The 25,904-nt window shown below is 38.4% G+C and overlaps 2 protein-coding genes across 2 annotated transcripts; both read left to right on the top strand.

Moving 5' to 3' along the window:
• The first annotated feature begins 5,829 nt into the window (after positions 1-5,829).
• On the top strand, positions 5,830-15,732 carry LOC139916521 (CD276 antigen homolog). Its single transcript, XM_071905434.2, has 4 exons — positions 5,830-5,936; positions 11,598-11,629; positions 13,150-13,476; positions 15,457-15,732. The coding sequence occupies exons 1-4, from the start codon at positions 5,920-5,922 to the stop codon at positions 15,585-15,587; spliced, it is 507 nt and encodes a 168-aa protein (XP_071761535.2). The 5' UTR covers positions 5,830-5,919; the 3' UTR covers positions 15,588-15,732.
• Positions 15,733-21,324: 5,592 nt separating this feature from the next.
• Positions 21,325-25,291, top strand: LOC144543034 (uncharacterized). The gene is made up of 3 exons (XM_078291206.1): positions 21,325-21,717; positions 24,652-24,735; positions 25,018-25,291. The coding sequence occupies exons 1-3, from the start codon at positions 21,357-21,359 to the stop codon at positions 25,104-25,106; spliced, it is 534 nt and encodes a 177-aa protein (XP_078147332.1). The 5' UTR covers positions 21,325-21,356; the 3' UTR covers positions 25,107-25,291.
• Positions 25,292-25,904: the final 613 nt, after the last annotated feature.

Raw genomic sequence — 25,904 nt, 5'->3', positions numbered from 1 at the left:
GCTGATGATGAATTGTTGGGAGAAACTAGTTGATTTGGCATAGATATAATGCACCAAGAAGCAGCACTTCATATTAATAAAATGTCAACTTTTATAACTGGTTGGCCGATTATTCCCCGTCTCCTTTCACTGAAATGCAAAGTTGTGGCTTGCTAGCAAGTCAAGTCAATTCTGAAAGTTGTGGTTTTACTGAACGTAAGTGCTACTTGGTGGATTATTTGTGTGCCGAATTTACCAGGAGACCCCCCAGCTTCAAAAAAGGACTCAAGTTCTGTTCTACCTCATATGTATGCTTTCCGATAACCAAGGGCAAACTAAACCGAGACATTTTTAAATGGAGTTCAGCGTGACGTCGGTACATACCAGGACTGGAGGGGTAACCTGCTGAGAAGCAGCTAGCAAGAATGCTTCATCTACAGCTAGCCTCCAGCAAAGCAAATGGGACCAAGCGATCTTGTAATTCAGTATTTCGATAAATTAACAAAACAATTCTGTATTAGTGCAAACAGAAAGATAAAACGGCACGCGCGGCGCCTCTGTGGGAACAAGATTACCAACCTAACGTCAGCTGGTAGAGCCACCTAAACTACTAGCTAGCCGGCTAGCTAGTTAGCTCCTGCCGGGTTTCTCCTCGTCAGACAGTCATGAAGCTCGCGGCCGGCTCGTCAGGCAGCAGACAGACAGACAGCTGCTGTCCGGCTGATGGAAATTAAATGCAAATTTTTAGAAGTACATCTGTATCAACTCCGGTACCGGCAGAAGCTGCTTTCCTCCAAAGCTTTAGCAGTACAGCAGCGATATGACAACATTACCGACGTCACCTAACGTAACGCCAACTTCCTCTTTACGTGGTGACGTTTAGGATGTTCCAGCTCGTACGTAAACGTCAACTTTTTCAAGTTCAGGTGAACTCACTAGTCACTAGATGGGGCTGCAGGATTTTTTAAATGTATTTCATCGTTTAACGTAATTATAATTATTTTTAATTCATTCACTTATTTTCTTTTTTTCATTTGTTTCTAATGTTATTATTAAAATTATCTATATGTAAAATTTATTGAGAAAAATATACACAGAAAAAGAAAGAATTACAAAAACTAAGTACATCACATATACAGAAAAATCAACAGAAAAAAAACTGTAAAAAAGAAAAAAGAAAAAGAGGAATAGCCTAAGGAAAAAGGAAAATTTGGGAAATAATACAAAAATATATTAATATAAGAATACACTGGCTATGCATTTCAGTTTCTCTCTGCTGACATTTCATTATATGATTTCATCAAGTTTACATTCTTCTTATTGTTGGCCAGTTGTGACATCAGAAAACATGCAAACAGAAAAACTTTGGTCATTTCTGTTAAAACTTTTGAGTTTAAAAAGAAAAAAGAGCAGCAAGGATAATAAAATCAACTCCTGTTTTAAATGACCTGTATGTAGTAGCAGTAGTTTATTCGATTCTTTTTTTTTTTTTTTTTTTTTTTTGAGTTTCTAGCCTATTCTATAAGCTTTAGATTCAGATTCAGATTCAGATTCAGATCGGTAGATATAGAGGTACATAATATGAGGAATTTATCTTGGTACATTGGTGCGGTGCAAATAGCAGACGGACAAAACAAAACAATAATAGTAAAGTGGCATCCAGTGCAATATACAGACACAAGCAAAAGCCAATTAGACAATAATCATATATACAAGCAGTGCTATTACTAGTTAAAAACAAGAATAGCACAAGAAAAAATATGACTGTATAAGGTATAAAAATGTACAGTACGATAAATTAAATAGATTAAACATATATACATGTCTGTGTGTGTGTGTGTGTGTGTGTGTGTGTGTGTGTGTACGTGCGTCAGTGGGAGATTAAGGGAGTATTTGAATATTTGTGAGTTTGAATAACAGGAACAAATGTGCCACAAATGAGAGACATGAGACTTTTATCTGCAAACCTGCCTGCCTGTCTCTATTTAGCAGCAGGTTCACTTGTTATGTTTCCTCATTGGCTAACTGAGGTCATGTGAATATAGAACCTCCTTGGTACTGACAAGTATTTTTTTTTTTTTTTTTTTTTTTATTGAACAATTTCCATGTACAAACATCATGGCTTTGAAATCTTCACAATATACCAATAGGATCAGGTGCATACCAAAAGACAGAAAAAGAAAAATCAAAACAGACAAGAGATTTAAATAATATTAAATAACAAAAAGAAAAAATAACTTAAAGGGCTAGGGCTTTTTTTGTAAATCATATTCTTCTATTATACTAAAAAGTTTCATTGCATTTTTATTTTCCATAACTTTAAGGGCTTTTATGTAAGAAAGAAACTCATTATGAAATACACTAAACTTAGGTTTCACTTTCATATACTTTGATTTGTGTATATAAAATTTTCCAAGAATAAGAATGTTATTAACCAGAAAGTCATCTTTTCTATTGTCCATGACAAGTCCATAAACAATGTCCTTTTGAGGGTTAGTTGAAAAACCTTTGGGTAAAGCCAGTCATGTACTTCAAGCCATAAAGCTTCAGAATACATATATTGGAAAAATAAATGATCAGTAGTTTCAGTATCATCACAAAATACACAATTATTGGTTTCAATTCCAAATCGTTGTCTAACAATTCACTGGATGGATACACTCTATTTAAAATTTTAAAATGGATTTCGTTTGCTTTGGGAGTTATGGGGAATTTTAAATATTTAGTTCGTAACATGTGACTGCAAAGGCCATAGCATATGATTCCATCTTTATTTTACCTAATAATGAGCTAATTATGCTAATTACACAAATTGCCCAACATGCAACTCTTAGCAACCAAGTTGAATTGCGAGATAGAAAGTAGTATTTGGGTGGAATAAACCTTTAAAACTATAAGTCGTTAGACAGAAAGTAGTATTTGGGTGGAATAAACCTTTAAAACTATAAGTCGTTAGACAGAAAGTAGTATTTGGGTGGAATAAACCTTTAAAACTATAATTCGTTAGACAGAAAGTAGTATTTGGGTGGAATAAAGCTTTAAAACTTTAAGTCGTTAGACAGAAAGTAGTTTTTGGGTGGAATAAACCTTTAAAACTTTAAGTCGTTAGACAGAAAGTAGTTTTTGGGTGGAATAAACCTTTAAAACTTTAAGTCGTTAGACAGAAAGTAGTTTTTGGGTGGAATAAACCTTTAAAACTTTAAGTCGTTAGACAGAAAGTAGTTTTTGGGTGGAATAAACCTTTAAAACTATAAGTCGTTAGACAGTATGGGTCCTGACACTGCAGCCGCCTCTATTTACGGTCATCCACTTCGCTAGGTGGCGCTGTCGCAAAAACACTCGGGTCCTAGAGATGCAGAACTAGGACTGCGGTCCTGAAACTGCAGCCTCCGGTGTTGCAGGAACGTAGTATTTGATTTATTTTTATTTTTTTTTGACATCTTTATTGACAATAGAAATCACATACAAACAACGAAGTTATTAATACAGACAAAACAACATCAGAGCCAGGGGGAATCTTAAAGTGAAAACATTAAACAAAGAACACAAACAAATGGTTTTTGCAGCGTTCTTATTTTTTTTTAGTTAAAAATGGTTTTAATGTACTGTTTGGTTTCATTTTCAAATACTATAAATAAAGGTTTAGAATGGCTAAATTTGGATTTATGAATATGAGATTTTGCTAAAATAATCATCAAATTGATTATATATAATTCTTTAAGTTTATTACTATTGTTATTGTAGATGCCAAACAGTCAATGTATTCAAACCACACGCTGACCCAGAGCAAACTGATTCCATGACGTCACACGCATTTCAAAATAACAGATTGAAAACTGAGAGAAAGGCAAGCAGGATCAGAACAAACCGGTAACTGAGAAAAATATGAATTATATAGGCCTATATATATATATATATATATATATATATGTTATATTAATCAATTTAAATGTGTAAAACAAAATTTGAATAATAGATTTAGGAATATGCTTCTGTCTGATTTCTCATAATGAACAAAATTTCAGAAGACAGTTCATCATTTTTGTGTAGTTTTTTGGTATTTGTCAGTCAAGTAATTGCATGCTTCTAACATTTCCTGTATTAATGATCGATGGAGCGACGTTCAGACTGGCTGATTTATGACTGATTTATTAACAGAATTGACTCATAGTGGTTGATGCACTCAGTACATTATATATAGATCTACATCACTATTGGATCATTTGAAAACAAAAGAATGAAGGAGTCCAAAGTGTTAGGTGTGATGTCAAACAAAAAATACATTTTCAACTCATTTTATCAGAGTTTTTAATAAATAAAATGTTCTTGTTCTCGCCGGTTCAGACAGCAGAATCGTGTCACGATATCCAACATCTCCATAAATGATCAGCATGTGATTCAGTGGAAGACACAGATAACACCATCAGCCACACCTCTGTTCACTAACTGTCAGCTCAAACCACATGCACGTTCCATCCAATCAGAGGCGGGGACTCCAGTCACATGACTTGGACTCCAGTCCCAGTTTTAACTGCTTGAGACTTGACTTGGGTTCTGGTGACTTGGGACTTTAACTTGTGCCTCCAGACCTGAGACTGACTTGAGACTCGAGCAAAGCTGACTTGGTCACACCTGTGGATCAAATATATATATGACATAAGAAGTGGAAATCATATCAATTAATAGGATAATTGATTGATGTTCTCCTGTTAAAAATTCACCCTTTATCATATTCCAGTTTTGCTTAAACACATTTTCTGAAACATCGTCAGCATGTCAAAGCAGCAGATCTCTGCACTTTATTTAATATCCAGTCTGTCAGTTTCTTCACTGCTGGCTGTGATGTTTTGCTGCAACTAATTATTTTCATTATCAATTAATCCATCCATAATTTTTTAGATTAATGGATTAATCATTTACTCTGTAAAATGTCTAAAATTAAATAAAAAAATTAAATAAAAAAATACACATGAATGGACACACACACAGGGAGAAAGCATGTCACACATCTTGAGAGGTATCTCAAGATTATTTCTGTAATAATTTAGAAATGTATTACTTAAATATATATATACTGTGTGTGTATATATATGTAAGCTTTGGAGGACCCTGCACACTTTGCTAACAGGGGAGAGAGTCAGTAGGGAGGGCACCAGCACCCTGCCGGTCCTTTACCAATATCCATCATTGAAGCGGGTGCTGCTGTGGAAAACAGATGCCAGGTACAAACTACGTTAACGTTATTAAAATCCCAGTTCCTCACAGATAACGAGTCTGCTCCATGCTCCAAACATTCATTTGTATGTTGTAGGTGTCAGTCAGTGTCTGGCAGAGGGAACAAGCAGACATACTGTATGTGTATATATAGCCTATATTTATTTTTCTATTTATTATTTATTTATTGTATTTTTATTTATTTTATATATATATTTATCTTGCTGTTTTATTGCTTTTATTGAGTAATGATGTCACTATTGTATTTACTTTTCTTTTACCTTGAGGTTTCGTTGCTTTGCCTCTGGTGATGCTGACTGTCTGTCTGTCTGCTGGAAAGCACTTTAAGCTGCTTCTCTGCGTGAAAGGTGCTATGCAAATACAGTTATTATAATTATTACTTTTCTTATTAGGCTATTTATACGATTAAGCGATTTCAGGAGTGACTCCATTTCAACTAAGGACGGGGGAGAATTCGACTGGGAATTTGACATTTTCACATTTGTTTGTGGATGAATAATTTAATATATAAAAAATAAAATAACCACAAAATACCACGAATCCCCAGGTGGTTTCTGCAGCCTACTTACGGACTTCCGTTGGTGACGTAGCAGCATTACACGGAGCTGTAGCTCGGTACCGTGGTACTCCGTAACTAGGCAGAAATACCAAATACACAACATTTCGGCATCTAGCAGACATTTAAAATCATAAAAAGCAGAAGAAATGGACGTTTCCGGCAGGTGAGTGTCGTGTCTGTGAGAGAGAAGAGTGAACGGGTTTAAAATAAAGATGTTTGTTATGTTAACTTAGCTCTCTTAGCTTCACTAACTAGCCTGTAATTAAAATGTGGGGTAGTTTCTGGGAAGCAGCCCACGTCATCTCTAACGTTAAACCGTTATGTAGCTAACTTAAATTAACGTCAAATGTTGAATTTTAGGCCTTGAAGTTCAGCTGTACAGGCATAGAAATGCCACGCAGTTTTATATGAAGTCAAACTGTCGTGGAAATGAGTTTAAAGTGTCGTAAACTGAACTGGCTTGAACAGTTAATTGGTTAAAATGTCCCTGACCTCGTGGTAAATTCAAGATAACCTAACTAACGGAAGTCATGTTAGTCATCACATCGCATGGCAGGTGTTTGATGTAGAGTCAGTAGGTTATCTCTGCCAAACAAGTCTAAATTAACTCAGTTAACGTTAGTTATTACTGCTGCAGCTGATTAGTGAGTTCATAGTTCACCTTATTACACAATGGGGATTTGGCATGTTGGCTGTCAACAAACCTTATCTGATAAATGAGAAAGTCACTGACAACCAGCCAAGTCTGTTTTGCTTTCACTTCTCCTCTGCTCTGTGGTCAGAAAAACAGGTGATGAAACTGAAATGATTCCTGAGGGGAGGTTGAGGTTTTTCCAGCAGATACAGCCAAGAAAAACAAAGAATTTAAATACAGTGTTTCAATTTAACTTTTTAAAATTGGAAGTATTGGAATACCTGGAAAATCAGCCTGTTTTCTGCGTAAGTGCTTAAAAAGACATTGGAATAAAGAAATAAAGAAATACATAAAATGCTGGACAGAATCCAAGTCAGAACAGAACAGAAGACGGACATCATGGGAAAAGATGACTAAAAAGCATGTGAACCATGTGATTTGAAGCTCTGATGCTTATGGAAACACAGTAAGGTTTAGGGAAATGTGTTTTGCTTTTGTGTGGAGAGCTTGAATAGGAAAACAGTGTTGGAAAAAGTCACTGAAAGTCCTTGAATTTGATTTAATATTGTCTAGTATAAAGTAGAAGTTTGTGGGTGAAAATATGGCAAAATATGGATTACAGAACTAACTTTGCACAAGACAGAATGTGAAATACAGCAGTGTGCAAAAGTCTTAGGCACATGTAAAAAAAAAAATCCATAAAGTGAAGATGCTTTCAAAAATAATGAAATAATGTGGGCAGAGCTGCTCAAAAATAAACTCAAAACTCAGCTTTTCAAAAAGGCCTACAATATCTCTCCAGCACTGAAATGCACACTTTGTCATTATTTTTATCATCTTCATTTATTATCATCACTTTTGTATCAATGTTTTTATGTATTTTATATATTTATTTTATTTTCCCCTAGCTGTTGTAAAGTGTCTTTGAGTACTATGTAAAGCGCTTACAAATAAAATGTATTAATATTATTATTATTATTATTATTATTATTAATAATAATAAAAGTTTCTAAATATATACAAAAAAACAAAATACTATAAAGAGCAGTCTGCTGACACTAATGCAGAAAACAAACATCTAAGACAAAATTTCTATAAAAAATCTAGGGTGTCTAAGACTTGCACAGCACTGTTCATATGTGCAGTATCAAATAACTTATATCTGCCATTTTGATATTGATTTTTCCCTCTTTAAAAAGGCCCGACTCTTCACACACAGCTCACGCTTGGCTTTTTGTCGTTCACATTAGTTATTTGTTATTTTTTTTAAGTTATTTTGCCCAGAGCCCCATAAGCTCATGTTGAATTTTGACCTTTTGTACACAGCGACTGGCCAGTCAGTCGTTCAGTCTACTGACTAGACCAGTGATTCTCAACCTGTTTCATATCCAGGACCCTAATCTAGTCCACATCAGAGCCACATGTGATTTCAGATGATTTTGTCCAGAACTCCATGACTGTCTGTATTGCAGGTAGAGAGATAACAGAGAAACTATGATCAGAACAGTCTTTCTTCTACATTCTCTAATTGTGTTAACTTCAGGTAAATTAAATAATGTTGCTGGGGACCCCCTGGAACCCCCTCAAGGACCCCTTGCTGGTCCCCGGACCCCACGTTGAGAACCGCCGGACTAGACAACCATGAAGAAATGGACTTGTGCACATCTCTAATGTGTTTACATCAGGAACATGGGGACTTTTACACTTTTTTTTTGAAAGTCCCCATGTTCCTGTGCTGAGAGATGGAGAGAGATATGAAGTGTTGAGAACGCACTTCCTGCCCAGAGCGCCGAGGCGTCGGCGTCTCTCTGACTCTGTAAACTGTAAATTAGAGTTAAGATAATAAATTACAGGCTCGGTCTCCATCTTGTTGAGACTCGCTCACCGCTCAGCCGTCTCCTCAAACCGATCGTTCAGGTGTGTCTTTATTAAACATGATATCTCCTGACCACAGCAGCTGATTAACACTGACGGGAAGATATTGACACAAAATCAAGTTTTTCTTGTCGTACAGTTTTTGGAACCAGGGCCGGCGCTCCCTATTAAATAAATAAAAATGCATAAATAAAGCTTTACTATAGGCTGAATAGGCAAATGCCTCGGGCCTCACGCGTCCTTCATTTTGTTCTTCTACAGTCGAAGAAAACAAAAAGCGTTCTTATTGGATAAATGACCTGCCAGTGATCATACAGCCAATCCAAAGCACTGATTCTGTGGAGGAGTTTGTGCATCATTTTATTTCCCCGTGACATATTTGGTGTCTTTGGAAACTTTGGGATCTTCACTAGAATTTAAAATAAAGTTGTGTGTGTCTGAATAAAGCTCGGGTGCGGGACGTGCGTTTGTACTGATGGTCCTGCTGGTGGAACCGATCGGGTTTTAACAGTTAAACATTGCAGTGGCATTTCAAATAATTGTGTTTACAGTAATTTAGTTGCTTCACCTGCAGATAAGTGGCAGCAGCTGCAGGTAACACTACTAAGCTAAGAAGCTGACATTAGTTCCCTTGCTATGCAGTGTAGGCTAATAACAGGAGCTTTGTTTATCCAGACAAAAAAAATATTGAGTCAGTCACTAAATTTAGTCCGGGGAAGTTGGGCTGGGAATCTTTTATGAGACGGTAACGAAAATAGATGTGAATTTGAGAATTTGGCTGCATGTGGAGGTCAGAATAATGCAGCCTTGCGCAATGAGATGTCATTGAAATTTAAGCTGTAATGGTAAAATTAATTAAATTAGATTCTACAGTATCAGAACCTTGTCCATTAAAATGCTAAGTTCATTTAGGCCAGGTGTAGAGAAGGTATGTAATGATTTCCAATTTTAGAGTAGTATTATGTACAGTCAGTGTTTGCTCTCCAGTCTGTTATTGTCAGATATTTTAATGTTGACATGTGTGCAACATTTCATAGGAACAGTGTTGTAATTCTTAGGCAGAACCACAAACCACAGAGGACAGAGGACCCAGACAGAAATAGTGCGCCGGACAAAAAAGTGCCGGTATTGGTCAAGAGAAGTGACATCATCGTTCTTCTGTTAAAGCCGCCGCCGTCCTGAAGGTCCTGTTCAGCTCATGTCCACACAAGAGAGAGACACATTCACCTTTGTTTTACTACTGTTTATTTTGATATTCATGTGCTCTATCTTATAATAGATAACAAAAACACAGTGCTTTAAACCATAATGTTTTACTGAGTCTTTACTGCTTGATGACAGGCAGGATTCGTCTCAAAGCCTTCAGCAGTTTAGAGCCGGCCCCGTTTGTTTAAAATTGTTTAAAGAAAAGTGATTTTGTTGAAAAAAAAATAGATGTCAGTGTGCAGGATTTAGTCTGAGTCTGATGAAAGGTTTTCACCAATAATGTAGTCTACTTGATTCCTGGACCAAACATTACCTGCAGCTCTAAAACCTTGAAATTGCTTAGAAATCCATTTTAGACGCCTCTCTCTCTTAAGCAATTAATTGCGGCCTCTGTAATTTGGAAATGGCAGAAGTTCATGTTGCAATTTCGATTTTTTTTTTTCCGATAAATTGTTCAGCCCTATTCAAAACGTACAGCCTGAATATGAGATCAGAGCGGCACAAGATGGGCTAAATGTTGATCAGATATTGTCAGTGACACAATTTAACTCTAATGAAACACTTAGCCTACTTTTGCACGCCCAATTTTTCATTTATTTGAATTTCCTAACTTCATAAAAATATATAGAATTTTCTCATTACTTTAGTGAAATAGAAAACATTGTGTAGGTCTCGGACAAAAAAAAGAAATAGAATAATTTCATTTTAAAGTCCCCATATCCTCCACGTCTTTCTGGGACCTTTAAAATAATTTTCTGCAGACTTCTTAATGTGGGCACAATGCACATTTGCACATCATTTACATTACTGACATTCTGTTTTATTGCTTTAATAATCTTTTCATTGCTTTGATTTTATTTTTTTATATTATACTCTGTCTTTTCCCTGAGAACTCGTTAGTTTTGCGGCAGCGAGCCAGTTTCCCCACAGCGATCTCTGAAGTTTCATCTTATGATAAAACTGCAGATGGAGGAATCATTTTGTGTTTTTGGAGCCTCTAGTGGACGGTAGAGGAACTGCAGCCTGCCGCCACTTCCTTACTGGCTTCAAAATTCACCCGTGGTTTTGACCGCTTGGCTTTGAATGGAGAAAGTTTTTCCTTCTGTTTCTGTCGGTTTCACTTCCTCGTTTTACAGCAGTTTAGTTCATTTGCAGCAGAGTCATTAAGCAAAACAACAGAAAACTGTAAATCCACAGTGGAGCAGCAGTACTTCAGGTGTGTTAGTCCATAGTTTATTTTCTAGTATTTATCACAAAGTATCAGTGTGATTTCTGCCCTTAAAAGGCCAACAGTAGTAACTCCTTATGCAGGTTAAAGGTCAAAGGTTAACAGTAAAGTTTAGTTTGAATAGCAACAAAAATGACCGCCATTAATACTATTAAACTATATATGGCCCACTTGTGTACCAACAATACTTCTGTTGGGACAGAGTAATAAACTGAGTAATAAACTGAGTAATAAACTGAGAAAATGACGTCACACTGCTGCTGCTTTCTGGCTCTGTAGGGCAGATCTGATCCACCAAGCAGCACTTTAATAAAATGTCAGCCTTTAATATTGATTTTCACCAGGGCTGCAACTAACGATTATTTTCATTGTCGACTAATCTATCGATTATTTTTTCGTATTAATCATTTAGTCTATAAAATGTCAAAAATAATGAGAAGTCCCCATTACAGTTCAGTCCAAAGTTATTCTTCAGATTTCTTCCTCAGTCTGACCAGCAGCCAAATAACACAAAGTTTTCAATTAATAATGAAATGAAACTGAGAAAAGCAGCAAATCTTAGTGTTGAGTGTGTGAACCAGAAAATGTTTGGTATTTTTACTGATAAATGATTAAAACGATTAATCGATTATCACAACTATAACCAATTTATCTTGTATCGGTGGTGATGAAGGAATAACAGGCGAGCCGGTGACAGAAGTTGATGTTTTACTGGGAAAAGAGCAGCTTGGTGGATCAGATGCAAGGTGAAGGATGATGCATCCCACCGAGGGACTGGAACAGTTCACTTTAAAACTGTTAGATTTCTGAATGGAGTTTGGTGCGACGTGTTTCCATTGGAAGTAATGAACGATTTATTAACCTGCTGTGTTAATCTACAGGATACTGATGCTGTCTCTCTTTGTGTCCACAGGTAAATATACATATATATGCAAATATATAACAATGAGAATGATATGAGAATATCTCTGTGAAAACCTTGTATCTCCAAAATGTCAACTCTTACTCTTACTGACTACTGAACTCTCAACTAAGAAAAACAGCCTCGTTTGTCGCTCGTTTCTTCAATGGATTTTGAAAAGTTTTCATAAACTCAAAGGTTGTACAATGTTCTCAACCCACAGAGGAGCATGTGATCCTTCAATTAAAGGAACACTTCAACATTTTTTAACCTTATCTCCATACACTGGTCCTCACTAACCTGTGCGATGAGACCGCAGCCTGTCTGTCTGCTCGCTCCGTGTCTCGGGGACTGGCTGTGGGACGTCTCAAAATGCAAATTTCCAAGTCGTAGAAACGACAACCGCTCTCTTCCTTGTCGCAGTCGAGCGCCCGCCACAGAAACTACAACCTTCATGGATTCTCGTCTCCGCCTGAGGTGGCGGGCAGTCGACTGCGACCAGGAAGAGAGCGGTTGTAGTTTCTACGAGATGGAAATCCCCGCCGATCCCACCCCATCGGGTGAATTTTGAGACGTCCCACAGCCCGTCTCCGAGACTCAGAGCGAGTAGACAGACATGGTGCCGTCTCATCACGTGTTAGTGAGGACCAATATATGGAGATCTGAAGAAAATGTGAATTTACAGCAAATATACATGATATGAAAATATTGCAGTGTGTTCAGTGAATGCAGTGAATACAAGCTTTTTGCTTTTTAATAGATTTATAGGAATTTTTAGGTTTTTGAAAGAATGTTCCCGCTGATTAGCTTAGATGTTAAGTGGCGAGAAAACAGTCACCAAAATCGTCCCTGTGTCCCCGGTAGATCGTTACCGTACACTTTTGCCCGCTAGCATTATCCAAACCAAGAACACTGAGCTTTTACTGATGCGTAGTTGTTTTGATTTTTATTACATGGCCTCTAGATTGAAACATTTTGGAAAGTAGGCCTAATCATATTAAGACAGTACAGCTGATGAAGCCAAGGTTAGGCTACTTTAGGAACTATTTCAGGTCAGCAGCTACGTATTCATATTGCGCAGTGACTTTTATCTGCACACAGTCTCTCATCACCCCCACCTTCACTTCCTGTGGAAACAGGGAAGGTAGTCCCAGTTAGCTGAAAACAGTATGTTGATTTTGTATCATATTTAGTGTAAATCTTACTAATCTTCGATACAAAACGACCAGACTTAGTCACATATCATTAATGATTTCTTACCATTTAGTTTTAGAGCTGCTACAGGTTCTCATTTTCTCACATTTGAGATAATGCTAGTCACCTGTTATCACTCAACACAGTACATGCTAAAGTGTTAGCATGAAGCGCTGGAGCCAACAATCTACTGCCAACACATGGATGATTTTGGTGTCCATGTTCTCATTACTTAACGGGGGAGTTGACCAACAGGATGATCTACCAGACTGTATTCATTTTCATCATTGGGTATAAAGCTCTTTCGAATAAAACCAAATGTTGCTGGTATCTTGTAGCTTCTGGCCAGGGGATGATCAGCGGTTTCCGAGGACAAGACGTCCTGTTACCCTGCACCTACAGTCAGCCCGACAAGCTACAGCCCGGCGCCACCGTCTTCTGGCGGGGCAAAGACGACCTCAACATCTACGACATTATCAGCAATAAACCGGACCTTTCCAGCCAGGAGTCTCGCTTCAGGAAACGAATCCACAGTTTCCCCGAGCTGTACAGCCAGGGGAACTTCTCTATCGTTCTGCAGCAGGTCCAGCTGACGGACAGCGGACCGTACGACTGCTTCATACCGCTGGTCAGCATCCGGCACCGAGTCCAACTCAGCGTCACAGGTTTGTAGCAGTGAGAAGTGCGTTGTTGTTGTTTTTTTGGGTAGTACCGTGCGCAAAAACTTAGCCTAACTCCAGTGTAGCAACTGATTTATTAAAACCACTCATGCAAATCAAGTCAGTCACAATTTTCCAATTAGAAGACCTGAGGTGCAATATAATTACTGAAACTACTGTGAAACATACAGTAAGCTGTTTTAACGTTGTGGAGGGGAGAGAGCAGACTGTCATTCCCCTCTGTAGCTGAGCAAAAGACAGCTCAATCCATTTCGGACGGACGTTAATTTCCAACTCGCTCCCCGATCGCAGACTGATCAGTCCTAATGGTCATTTTGCCTCCCTGCACTTTGTATTGGACAGGAGCATTTGTTGCACAAGGGGTGATGGGATAGGTTGCGATGCAAACCAAGCTTGCGTGGCGGACAAAAGTTCAATCCGATTAACTTTATGCAAATGTGCGCGGTGTTCACCATGCGTCGATTGCACAATGCTTCTACCGGCTTTCACCCACTTTCTCATTACCAGGAAGTAACATCAGCTGTCCCAGCATGTCTTCTGAGGGCAAACTGATTATAGCGGTGTCTGGATTTCCTGAATTGTACAATCCCTCTCTCCTCACCTGTCGGGGCGGAGGGAGGAGGCAGATCGGGGATCGATATGGATTGATTGAGTCTTATTTCAAACTCCATGTCCTGGTTAAAAGTTTACACAGCTGTCTATATCAACAGGTCAGTCGGCAGCAGAGCTACCAAACAAAAAAAATTGTTTTGGTGCTGCTGGACTCACTGTCGCAGTATCACAAAATGTTAAAACGCATTCTGATTCACGTGGATTGTTCTTTCTCATGGCTCATCTGGACAGGTGGCACCCTAGCCCACAGATGGCGCCTTAGGCAAACCCTTGTCGCCTGTGCCTAGAACCAGCTAAAAATATCTGAGACGGACAAATTTGAGACGAAGTACCACTTGCCGCCACTAGTCGACGTGCCCAGAAGTGACCGATCTTAGGGGGGGCGACTGCAGCTCCATGCGAATACCGTAAATCCTCTAATAGTGGCCTGTAGTCAGTTAAAAGCCGGGTCTCCGATAATGGCCGGGGGCGTGGTCGACACGAAGAAATAAAGGCCGGCCTCAAATACAGGCCGGGGGAAAAACAAGGAAACTCAGGAAGGAACTGTGCAAGGAAAGTCAAAACCTAGTATATGGCTGGACCGTGTCCGTCTCCTCTCTCCGCCGCTGTCCTCTCCACCGCGCCCACGGTCCACATTGATCCACCCGATCCGAGCCCCGGACCCCCGCCGAAATCTCGGCCGGATCACCGGGAACACATCGGAGCCCAGGTTCAGTTAGCTTCAGTTAGCTTCAGCTTACATGCAAACAACGGTGGATACCGGTAAACTCCTGCTGCCTGTTATATAATGTAACTGTAGTTTGTAGTAACGTACAAGTGCCACAAGACGGCTCGGCCGGCGGAAGTCTCTGGAGCGTGCCGTCGTCGATTACTGTAATTATCGTAATGCATTGCGGTAACAAAAAAACGGCGACCTAACGAACCCCAACAGAAGCAGATCAGAAAACAAGGAGGCTTCGTACTAAAATATGAGCAAATATACTTATCAAACAGAGGGAATTAGAAATAAAGACCTGTCTCTAATATAAGCCTGCTTCCAATAAAGGCCTGGTACCCTCTGCAGTTGAGGTAAATAAAGGCCCGGACCAATATTAGAGGATTTACGGTACATCGCGTTTGGTGGGGCTTCAACCTTCCAGCCACACACATTTTCTGAACGGGTGTAGAGTGGTTTTCATTTTCATGGCATTTAATTAGTAAATTTTGTCATATGTTTCATTCCATAAGGCATTAAGTTGAACTTCAGACGGTATAAACGGTATATTCCTATGAAGAGCGACCACTGGATGTCCACAGCACCGTGCCGATCACTGACCATTCAACATGTTAATCCAGACCTTGTTCATTTTGCAGGTGAACGTGTGACGGAAGAGGGGGAACCTGACGCCGGAAAAAGAAATGGAAGCGCCGCTGTAAGAGTAAACCCATCGAGTCTGCTTCTGTTTCTCCTCTTCGGAAAAACCGTCCTTCTGTATGGAAACTAGACCTAGACTAGATCCTTCAAACTCTTCAAGCTTCATAAGCAATAATACAAAGAAAATTAAGAGTTCTGTTATTGGGGGGAACACAATCATTACCTGAAGTTTAGCATTCAATTATCTAAAACCTTAATGAATAGATCACAGTAGAGAGACAGGAAAGACCAGGGAGAGGGTATCTTGGCGGTTCAGTAGTCAAAGGTGCCCTGGTTCACACCTTAACCAACTGACCCACCGGGACACCCCGCCCTCGTACTCCAGCCATTTTTGACCTGGACTCCATTCTCCCATCGCTTTTCCATCACAGCGATCGATTCGGACCAAAATCCCAACAATTGCTTCACCATAGAGCTTCGTACATCTCGCTCGCCTGGGTGCGGCTCTCCAGTCCGGTCCCAACGGGTCTCAACGGGTCCCAACGTGTCCCAACGGGTCCCAACGGGTCCTAACGGGACGCTCCAAAAATCAAACCCCAGAAGAAAAAGCCTGCCTTCTTCAACATACTGACACTCACTCACTCACTCACTCACTCACTGTAATGAAACATATCAGTAAAAAGATGGAAATTAAAATTATCCAAGTCAGGCCTTTCTCCAACACTTTTGCTGCTAGCTTGACCGTTGTTTTAGCACTTGTTTCCAGCAGCTTCTTGCCTACATGCACCGCTGTGTAAAGCAGTGCAGAATATATAGTGAAGGTTTTAGGTCAGGGATCAACTGAAAATGTAATACCGACATGTCTCATTACAGAACGAGCGTCAGTGTGACGTGCTTTGACTGTTTCCAAAAGGTCCAAAATTTCAACTCAAACATCTTTCAGACACCGCTGGTCTGACTTCGATGAACCTCTGAGAGATGATGCATCTTCTCACTGTGATCTGGCATTTACAACAAATAACCTGATTGACCTGATGGGGGCGCCAAAATTAACGCTCCAAATTTTTTACTTTTAAAGGCCGTAACCGCCACACCACAAGCCTGTCTGACATGAAGCCTGTTACACATCGAGCTATCTTTGCACATTTTTATTTATTTATGTTGTATTTATTTAACCTTTATTTAACCGTGCTCGCCATCTAAGAACCGATTCTTATTTTCAGTGACGTCCAGGCCAGAGGTAAAATGCTTCTTGATGGGGAATTGGTGGCAATGGGGAAAATTGGAATATAGTAGTACTAGTAGTAGTAATAATAATAATTAAAGAAATTAAAAAAAAAACAACAGTGATATACCTTGATTCTACGTAAGGGGGGGCGCTATTATTACAGTCCAGTCAAGTTTTGATGAAGCATGGAGAGCTCTTCAATTAATCATTATACAATTAACATATAATTAACATTTATTAACACATGAATGTTGATTAACATATACTTATTATTGGATTATTATGATCGCACTCAAGAACGCCCTCTAGGTTATTACTGCTAGTTACTACATGAAGTACACTTGGAGCAAAAATGTTGGAGCAAAAAAATAATTTGTGTTATTATTATTACTATATTATGATATTTATTTAAGTTATTTCTTAGCTACTATACAAATAAGGTTCACTGTTGCCTACATGGTCCATGTGAAGGAGTAAATAAAGTAAAAAAACAGACTGATATTGTAAGTAATGTGTAAATGATCTCAGGATAATGAAGTTTTGAAGTTTCATGTTTGTAGCACAACAAATAAAACTTCAGGATTCAGCCTGAAGTTTTAGAGCTGAAACGTCTGATCAGCTGTTATAAAACCCGGTTTCTTAACGTTGAATGTTAAATCTGCAGGAGCATTTATACTTCAAGTTTCCCATTGATTTTCTCCATCGACATTTCAGAAAATATAAAGAGTTTTAAGCTTTGAACCAGTCAAGATACACGATGAATCATGAGCTTACAACAGATTCAGAAATACAAGGTGGAACTGCTCATCCCATGCAGCAAGCCCCTTTCCCAAAAATATTGATTATTGGTTTGTATAGGAAAAAAAGACAAGAAGTTTCAAGTCGATTTTACAGTTCTAATGTTCCAGCTAATAATACATTCACTATGGGGAAAACGAATGGGAGATTTGCTTTACAGACCCCGGTGTTTCAGCTCTGTTTTCTTGGAGAATCTGTCTTTTATTTTTTATTGCACCTTTAATTGACCAGTTTTCCCACCGAGCTAACGAATCTGTTTCATGGGAGACTTGGCCAAGAACGTCCTGGAAAAACCTGGAAGTTAAAAAGTGATGGAAAAATTATATTGATGTTGAAAATGTTTAGAAAATGTTGTTACAAGATATATTTTTTGAACTGGCCTAGTGTTTAATGTCAAGCTTCACAGTTAGTAGATGTGTTCACCTCTGATGTAATTTGCTGATTCCATAAGTCGCATTCGAAAGCTAAAATACAAGAGCTGGGGCGTCCAAATCAACAGAAATATAATATTTATTATTATTTATATTTAATTATTTAATATTCGTCAGTGATTTTAATCCCGTGTGAATTTGCCATGTCTTTAATTTGTAAAGTAAAAATTCCAGCGCTGATTCCCTCCTGTGTTTTGGATGAAGACAGAAGTCCTGATAACATTAATCCCATGTGAACTGACCTCCTGGTTATTTCAGCTGTAATTTAGTTTTTGCCGTGCGGTTTCTTCTTGTTCTTCTTCTACACGTGCGATTTCTGTCTTCCTCCTGTTATAAAAAAATGGAGGCAGTCGTGGAATCTGTAGAAGAAGGTTTTTAAAGCCTTTTCGACGCAGAATAGTTTGTTGCACCGAATAGTTTTGCTTTGCTGACTCAGGAAGCGATGACTGCTAAAATCTTGAAGGGTAAAATCTTATTCAGTCCCGGTGATTTCTGTGAATTCATTATTCTGTGTGAATGCATTGCGCCAAACGCTGGGCAGGCTGATGGGTAATATGTATAACAGTCCTGTGTGAAAAGGACTTATGTTCAAATATTAGATTTTAGTTGATTTGAATGTGACGGCTCTTGTGTTTGCTAGCTGCCGTTTTCCCTTCAGACTTATAGAATGAGCAGATTTGTTATTTGAGTTTTATGAAGAAAAACATGAAGGAACACTGCAGTTCCACAAAACACCGGGCGGAGTCGAGTTCAGGTGTATTGCGAGTGAAATTCACCTTTAAGCTAAGATAACACTGAAGTTTAGCAGCTTTTCGTACTGAAAAATATCTTATATCGTTTACTAGTTCTCCACGTTTGTCTTCAGACTCTCCCTCTAATTTAAATAAACATATGTTTAACTCCAGTTATGTTTACATTCATATGCTGTTTGCTGTTTTCTATCTGTTTCTACTGTCCAGCAGCATGCAGTCTCACTCACTAGAGGAGTTAAAAGACGTAGTAGAAGAAGAGTGATTTGAAGTAGACACAGCCTCAGTCTGGTGAAATGAAGCTCAGCGTTGTTGTGACATTTGAAGGTTTTTCTTGTTTGCTGTGGAATCGTAGTAATGTTGGATTTGTAAATAAAGGAACAATCAAATGAAAAATGACTTTTACATCTTGTTAGCTGTTTTTCCATATCATAATATACACCTATTTAACAATAGGTTTGGTTTGGTTTGAACCCGGCTCCTCTGGTCTGTCTAGACAGGGAAACTCTGCTGTCCAAATTACTTGAGAAAGTTGGAAGAAAATGTAATGTCTAATAATGTGGTAAAACTGCTAATAAACATCGACATTGTGTTTAGAGAAAAGTAACTATCCATAAATTCATCTGTCTTCCATCTCAGGACGGCCACTGTAGAAAACATAAAACATTATGGGGTAAAAATTGTAACTGTTAAATTGAAGTATAATCCAAAAATATTTTCTTTCAACTATCTTAACTATTCAATGCAATTTCTTCATACTAGACGTTTTAATTTTCCTCTACTGAGAGCAAAAAAAAAAAAAAAAATTCTCAAAATGTGTGCATGCTGAATGTGAACTCAGCTTTGGCTGAAATTCCCCTTTAAGGATGCCCTTTTTAAAGCAGGGTACCAAATAATATCCTGTATTGCTTTAACTTAAGATGATTACTATTGCAATTACCAGAAGATGCTCTTGTGAATCCCTGTTTCTACTCTTTCTCTTTAATTAATAAATGACAACAGTTTGGAGCAAAATTGGAAGTTTTGTTTTGAAGTATTTTTGCCATGCAGTGACACTTTGAATCTTCTCTTTTGCATTGTATGCTTGTGCATTACAAGTGATTAAAAGTAACATGTAAACCATCTAGTTCACTCCTGTCTTATTGTCCCAACAGCATGCTGTAACATCATTTATCCACCAGATGGCCTGATAGTTTTATTTAAACACGGCAGATCTGTGTTCTTCACTTTGTGGCGTCTGGATCAGAAGGATTCTGTCTGAGAGCTTTTTAAAACATTTACTCAAAATCAGCAAAATCAGTCTGATGCTCGATTGCAAAATGGGATTAGAAAATGTGTGTAATTCTGATGAAAAGTTTAGAAAAGCTGATCCACTGGTCCCTGGTGATTTTTGCTTCCTCTTCACTTTACATTATAATGATAAAAGCGATGAGGTTCGGCCTCGTTTAGGCTGAACAGTGAAGAGCAGCAGACCAACCCATCACACGGCATGTTGTTATTACAGGGCTTTCTAATTTGATGTTTAGTAGGACTGGGGATGAACTGAGTGTTAAGGCATTTTTGACATATTTCAATTCTTTGCCATCGAAGACGCTATTTTTCACTGTCTCCAAAACCAAGATAGGTAAACAAGGTAAACAAGGTAAGGTAGGTGTGTGAAGAGTGGTGTAAATGTCCTGGTGGCTCCATAACATTGACTCTTGAGCAGTTAATGGGATACTGTGTAATGCGTTAGAGTAATCAGATTACTTTTTTGTGGTAACGACTAACTTAATGCGTTAATCAGTTATTAGTTACTTTCTCAAAGTTACATGTCGCTACTTTCATTCTACTACTGCTACTACTACTAATACTACTAATACTGCTGCTACTACTACTACTACTACTAATACTGCTGCTACTACTACTACTACTACTAATACTGCTGCTACTACTACTACTACTACTAATACTGCTGCTACTACTACTATAACTACTACTACTGCTACTACTACTAATACTGCTGCCATTACTACTACTACTACTAATACTGCTGCTACTACTACTACTACTACTAATACTGCTGCTACTACTACTACTACTACTAATACTGCTGCTACTACTACTATAACTACTACTACTGCTACTACTACTAATACTGCTGCCATTACTACTACTACTACTAATACTGCTGCTACTACTACTACTACTATAACTACTACTACTGCTACTACTACTAATACTACTAATACTGCTACTAGTGCTACTACTACTAATACTGCTACTAGTGCTACTACTACTCCAACTAATACTGCTGCCATTACTACTACTACTACTACTGCTGCTGCTGCTGCTGCTGCTACCACTTTGTTTTGATCGTCCACTGCTGATGAAGTCTTGATCAGCACTTCATGTTTACTTGCAAAACAGAACTTGTTGACAGTCAGCTGACAGTCAACTTAACTAGACTCCTATGTTAATATTACAGTGAATGGCAGCAGGATGGAGCTGTTGAAACCTGCTATGGCTGAGAAGTAAATTTGACTTCTCTGACTTGATGTCTCTGATGAAACACACTTTGTGGTCAGGTCATTTTTCTCACTAAATGAAGTTCTGACAGACAGGAAGTGAGGCGGCAGGCGGGCGGCTCCTCACTCAGATGCTCAGGATGTGTCTGTCGTGCTGACTGGTTTTCGTCGCGGCTGAAGACGAACATGGAGCTGTTGTGGGTTATCTTCCCCGTGTTCCTGATCTGTGTGGAAGCGGAGAAGCCGACGGAGGTTCAGGCGGCGCTGGGCGACGACGCAACGTTCAACTGCTCTCTGCAGGTCGGAGATATCTACTGGTACATGCAGCTCGACGGCCAGCTCCGTCTGCACATCCTGCGCTCCTTCAATCAGAAAACTGATATTGCCACATACTGCGACAATTACAAATTTGAAACAAAATACGCAGTCCTGACGGGAAACAGATTCATGATTAAAAACGTCACAGCAGATGATTACAGGATTTACTTCTGTGCCCAGAAAAAAAATGGGAGCCTCAGATTCGGGGACTCCTTCCGCCTCGTCTCTGGTAAGGACACAATTACAGACATTTTTTTAAAAGACTTTTAAATTTCTTCTAAATTTAAAGTTCTGTTTCTAACCTGGAGACTCCCGAATGCACAAACAGTCCAATCCTTCTTCAAATGTGTGTACAAACCAAACTGTAGCATGAAAAAAGTTCTCTCTCTTCTCTTACATAAAAAAAAGTAAATTTAAATTGTAATTCACATAATGAAGCTGAACCTTCATTCTGAGTCATTTCCTCATAGACTGGATATGAGAATCTTGAATTTTGAGGAAAATCCTCTTCTTGAATTGATTGAATTGAGATTAAATTGAAGTAACCCTGTTGAACAGTCAGTTACAAATCTTTATGTATCATAATTACTCTTTATCACAATGTTAAAGTCACGTACAGTCTGTTCATATCAGTAACTATAAGACCATATTCTGAGCTGAGTGACCTTTGACCTCCTTACTTTTGATTCCCTGTAATGTTGTTGTCTGTTTTTCTTGTTTGCTTGGATTATTATTCTTCTGTATTATTTTTATTCTGCCATAAAACGATCTGCAGCTCAGAGACTGTAAGAGCTACAGCTCCCAAACTTGGCAGATAGGTTCAAAGTCTCACCCACTACTCAGGCAAAAAAACATTAACGAATCAGCCTGATGGTGGCGCTATATCAGCCCATTTTGCGTTTTGGTTCATAACTTTTGAACCGTAAGTAATAGAATCCAAATTTTTCCCCTGGATTCCTTGGGCCATTCTGTATCTATCCATATAGGCCTTTCCCATCTAACTAGATTTTCCGCCATTTTTAATTTTTTCCAAACTGTTTTACTCCTATCTGGACTGTCCTGCACAAAATTTATTGAGCACTTTTTTGATATTCGACACCGTTTTGCTACAATTGACTTTAAATTTATAGGCGGGGCCACATATAAAAAAAATGTCATAACTCATGAATGCTTTGGGCTACCTCAACCAAATTTGGTAGACGTGTACGGGTGAACTCTGAGATAGCATGAACAATTTGGTGTCATTTCACCCATAGCTGGTGCTATAGCAATATCATAACTTTAAATGGCCATGCGCATCCATTGTATTTATGTCTCAGTTACTGTATGCAGTACAAACTCTGTTCAAATATCAAAACACTCAGTGTGCTGCAGGGATCACACTTGCACATTGGCCCACATGACACATTCACCCCGAGCTCATCAGGTGCTTGGACGCCGCTAGTTGCCGATTGCGGCTATATTTGTTTATTCAAGTGAAGTTTATTCTGCTGCTGACCGGCCGAGTCTCTCTGGACAGTCGAGTCACAGAAATGACTAGGATGTAAAAACGATGTGATAAAGGTCTCCAGGTAGCTTATAACTTTAATATTCAACAGTCAGTTTTACTTTCATATTTTTCAGTTGGTGGAAATCTCATTTTGTCATGAAATTCTTCGGTGTTGTACCATCATTTTGTGACTTTTCATGTTGTAGCTGGTGGCTTCGACTCGGAGCGACACCTGGAGATTTTGCCATGTTGGCAAAGCGAGCCCTTCCTGTTCATCTCGTTCACTCACCTGTTACTGCAGCAGTAACAGGTGAGTGTATTATTACACTGCAAATCCTGACAGTCTTGTTCAGTTATTTTCTCGTCTCCAGACTTATCAAGCTTATTTTAGTGAAATCATCTTACTTGCATTGCATTGTGTAAGATGCATTGGCATTCTGTATTTTGTAGTAGTTGTTTGTAAACTATATTGTGACATTTTGTCATAAATAATTGTCCGTTTTGCTTTCAGTTGATCCCTGACCTCTGCATCACAAATTCGTGTTACACCCAGTTCATGAAAGCTTTTACATTTCACTGTTGTCATGTGAAAACCGAGATAACTCCAATTTTGGTGATTTTTATGTTTAACCTTCAACTGAAAGAGAAGAAGCAGGAAGGAAAGAAAAATCATCAGAGTGCAGTAAAAAGACACATGAGACACAAGATAAAAGCAAGATAAAACATGAACCAGTACGTGCATCGTCTGGTTGAGAAACTTCTACGACCCTTTGGGTATGGAGTCAGATTTGGGTAACACTTTAAAATAATTAATGTTTATAAGCCCTTAATAAACAATCAATTACTGATGAATTAATGATGAGTTCATGTGAAGTTAATCATCAATTCATTATTATCAATGATTTATCAATTATATCTTAATAATTTATAACAAATTAGTACATCATTAGTAATGACATTAGTTAAATCTTTGTATTTGATTTATAAGTCAAGAATACCTTTTAGAACTGTCTGTCTGGTCAAATCCAGTCGGTTTGAGAGCAGTCATGTGATTTTCTTGCAGGAAGTGAACAATAAAATATAATTACTGTCAATGTACTTTTGTTTGTCTTTCCTTTGTCACAGTCATGGCAACAAATGTCTTACTAAACATTAGCAAATGTTTAATGAATGTTATTTTCTGCCACTTTAGACTGGGGCTGCAAAACGACTTATAAATCAAGTACAAAGATTTAACTAATGTCATTACTAATGATGTACTAATTTGTTACAAAGTATTAAGATATAATTGATAAATCATTGATAATAATGAATTGATGTGTAACTCCACATGAACTCATCATTAATTGATTGTTTATAAAGGGTTTATAAACATTCATTATTTTAAAGTGTTACCAAGTGGTTTCCGTCGCCTCTTTCTTCAGCGGGACCCGCAGAACGAGCTCGTCGGCTCGCTTACAACCGATTTGAGATTTCAGTTCAGTTCCATTGGCGAACAGATTCGACTCGTTCTCTTTAAAGTATCGAATAAATGATTGATGCGTGAGTCGACCAATCACTGATCAGCATACTAAAAGCTAAGGCCGAACAACTTGCTGACTCAGAGCAGCAACAGACTCTCAGACAGTCTGGAAGTTGAACTAACTCCCTGACCGTCTGTTGTTCTGTCTGTAGTTTTGGGTGTTTCAGCTCTGTGTTGGAAGAGAATGACCTTCACCTCTGACCCCGGAGCCACCCGAGAGCCTGAACGCACCACAGGTCATACTACTACTAGTACTACAACTGTTACTACTACTACTACTGTTACTGCCACTGCTACCACTATTACTATAATTACTACTATCACTTCTGCTACTACTAGGCTACTACTACTACTGCTAATGCTAATGCTACTGCTACTACTAGTACTACAACCACTACTACTAGAGACTACAACTTCTACTACTTCTTCTCATCCTCCTTCTACTACTACTGCTAATAATAATAATAATACTAATACTAATAATAATGATGATGCTGTGTTCCTCCTCTGTGTTTCAGGAGATCCAGCTCTCCACCCAGTGAACCCCCCCCCCCCCCACCCGCTGCTCCAGCTTCTAGCTCTTGGGTGTATTTACTGCAAAGCTTAGCTCCGACGTCTCCGATTGGTGGGACCTCGCTGAGGCTCATGGGTAGTGTCGTATTTCACATGGAACTCAGGAACAAAACAGTTTCTTAACGAAGCTGAAATCAGATTGACTGACGGCTTCTGCAGGAAAGATAAGAGTCGTTTCAAGTCGACTTCACACTGTTCTAATGTTCCAGCTAATAATAATAATAGCTAATAATAATAATTAACCCTTGAGTTTCAGAACCCAGTGTTTCAGCTCTATTTTCATGGAGAATCTGTTTTTTATTTGTAATTGCAGCTTTAATTAACCAGATTTCCCACTCAGGTAAAGAATCTGTTTCAAGGGGGACTTAGCCAAGAAATCCTGGAAAATCCTGGAAGTTAAAACATTATGGAAAAATTACACGTTTAAAATGTTTTGGAAATGTTATGAACATTTCTTTATACATTATATTACGTGGTCAAGTGTTTAATGTCAAGCTTCATAGTTAGTAGATGTGTTCACTTCAAACAAACTTAATTTACCAATTCCATAAATCTGAAGGGAAAGCTGTAGCTAGCAAACATTTTCATAAAATATGTGCAGTTGCTGAATTTTGCTGCTTGGTTTTGGGGGAAATTCCTCTTTAAATATGTTCTTTCTAAAGCAGAGGACCAAATAATATCCTGTGTTGCTTTAATTTAAGATGATTACAATTACAAGAAGATGAGATGATTTAATGAAACAACCTGTACTTTTAAAGGATCCTTGAATTAATAAATGACAACAGTTTGGAGAAAAATTGGAAGTTTTGTTTTGAAGTATTTTTACCATGCA

This window comes from Centroberyx gerrardi, chromosome 21, assembly GCF_048128805.1.
Source record: "Centroberyx gerrardi isolate f3 chromosome 21, fCenGer3.hap1.cur.20231027, whole genome shotgun sequence".
In the NCBI taxonomy this organism is placed as follows: Eukaryota; Metazoa; Chordata; class Actinopteri; order Beryciformes; family Berycidae; genus Centroberyx; species Centroberyx gerrardi.
This window is presented reverse-complemented; position numbering and strand designations above follow the sequence as displayed.

Coding starts and splice junctions, on each gene's coding strand:
- LOC139916521 (XM_071905434.2), top strand. Junction 11,630..13,149: donor GTCTCTCTTTGTGTCCACAG/GTAAATATACAT, acceptor GGTATCTTGTAG/CTTCTGGCCAGGGGATGATC. Junction 13,477..15,456: donor AGTCCAACTCAGCGTCACAG/GTTTGTAGCAGT, acceptor TTCATTTTGCAG/GTGAACGTGTGACGGAAGAG.
- LOC144543034 (XM_078291206.1), top strand. CDS start 21,357: ATGGAGCTGTTGTGGGTTATCTTCCCCGTGTTCCTGATCTGTGTGGAA. Junction 21,718..24,651: donor CTCCTTCCGCCTCGTCTCTG/GTAAGGACACAA, acceptor TTCTGTCTGTAG/TTTTGGGTGTTTCAGCTCTG. Junction 24,736..25,017: donor AGAGCCTGAACGCACCACAG/GTCATACTACTA, acceptor TCTGTGTTTCAG/GAGATCCAGCTCTCCACCCA.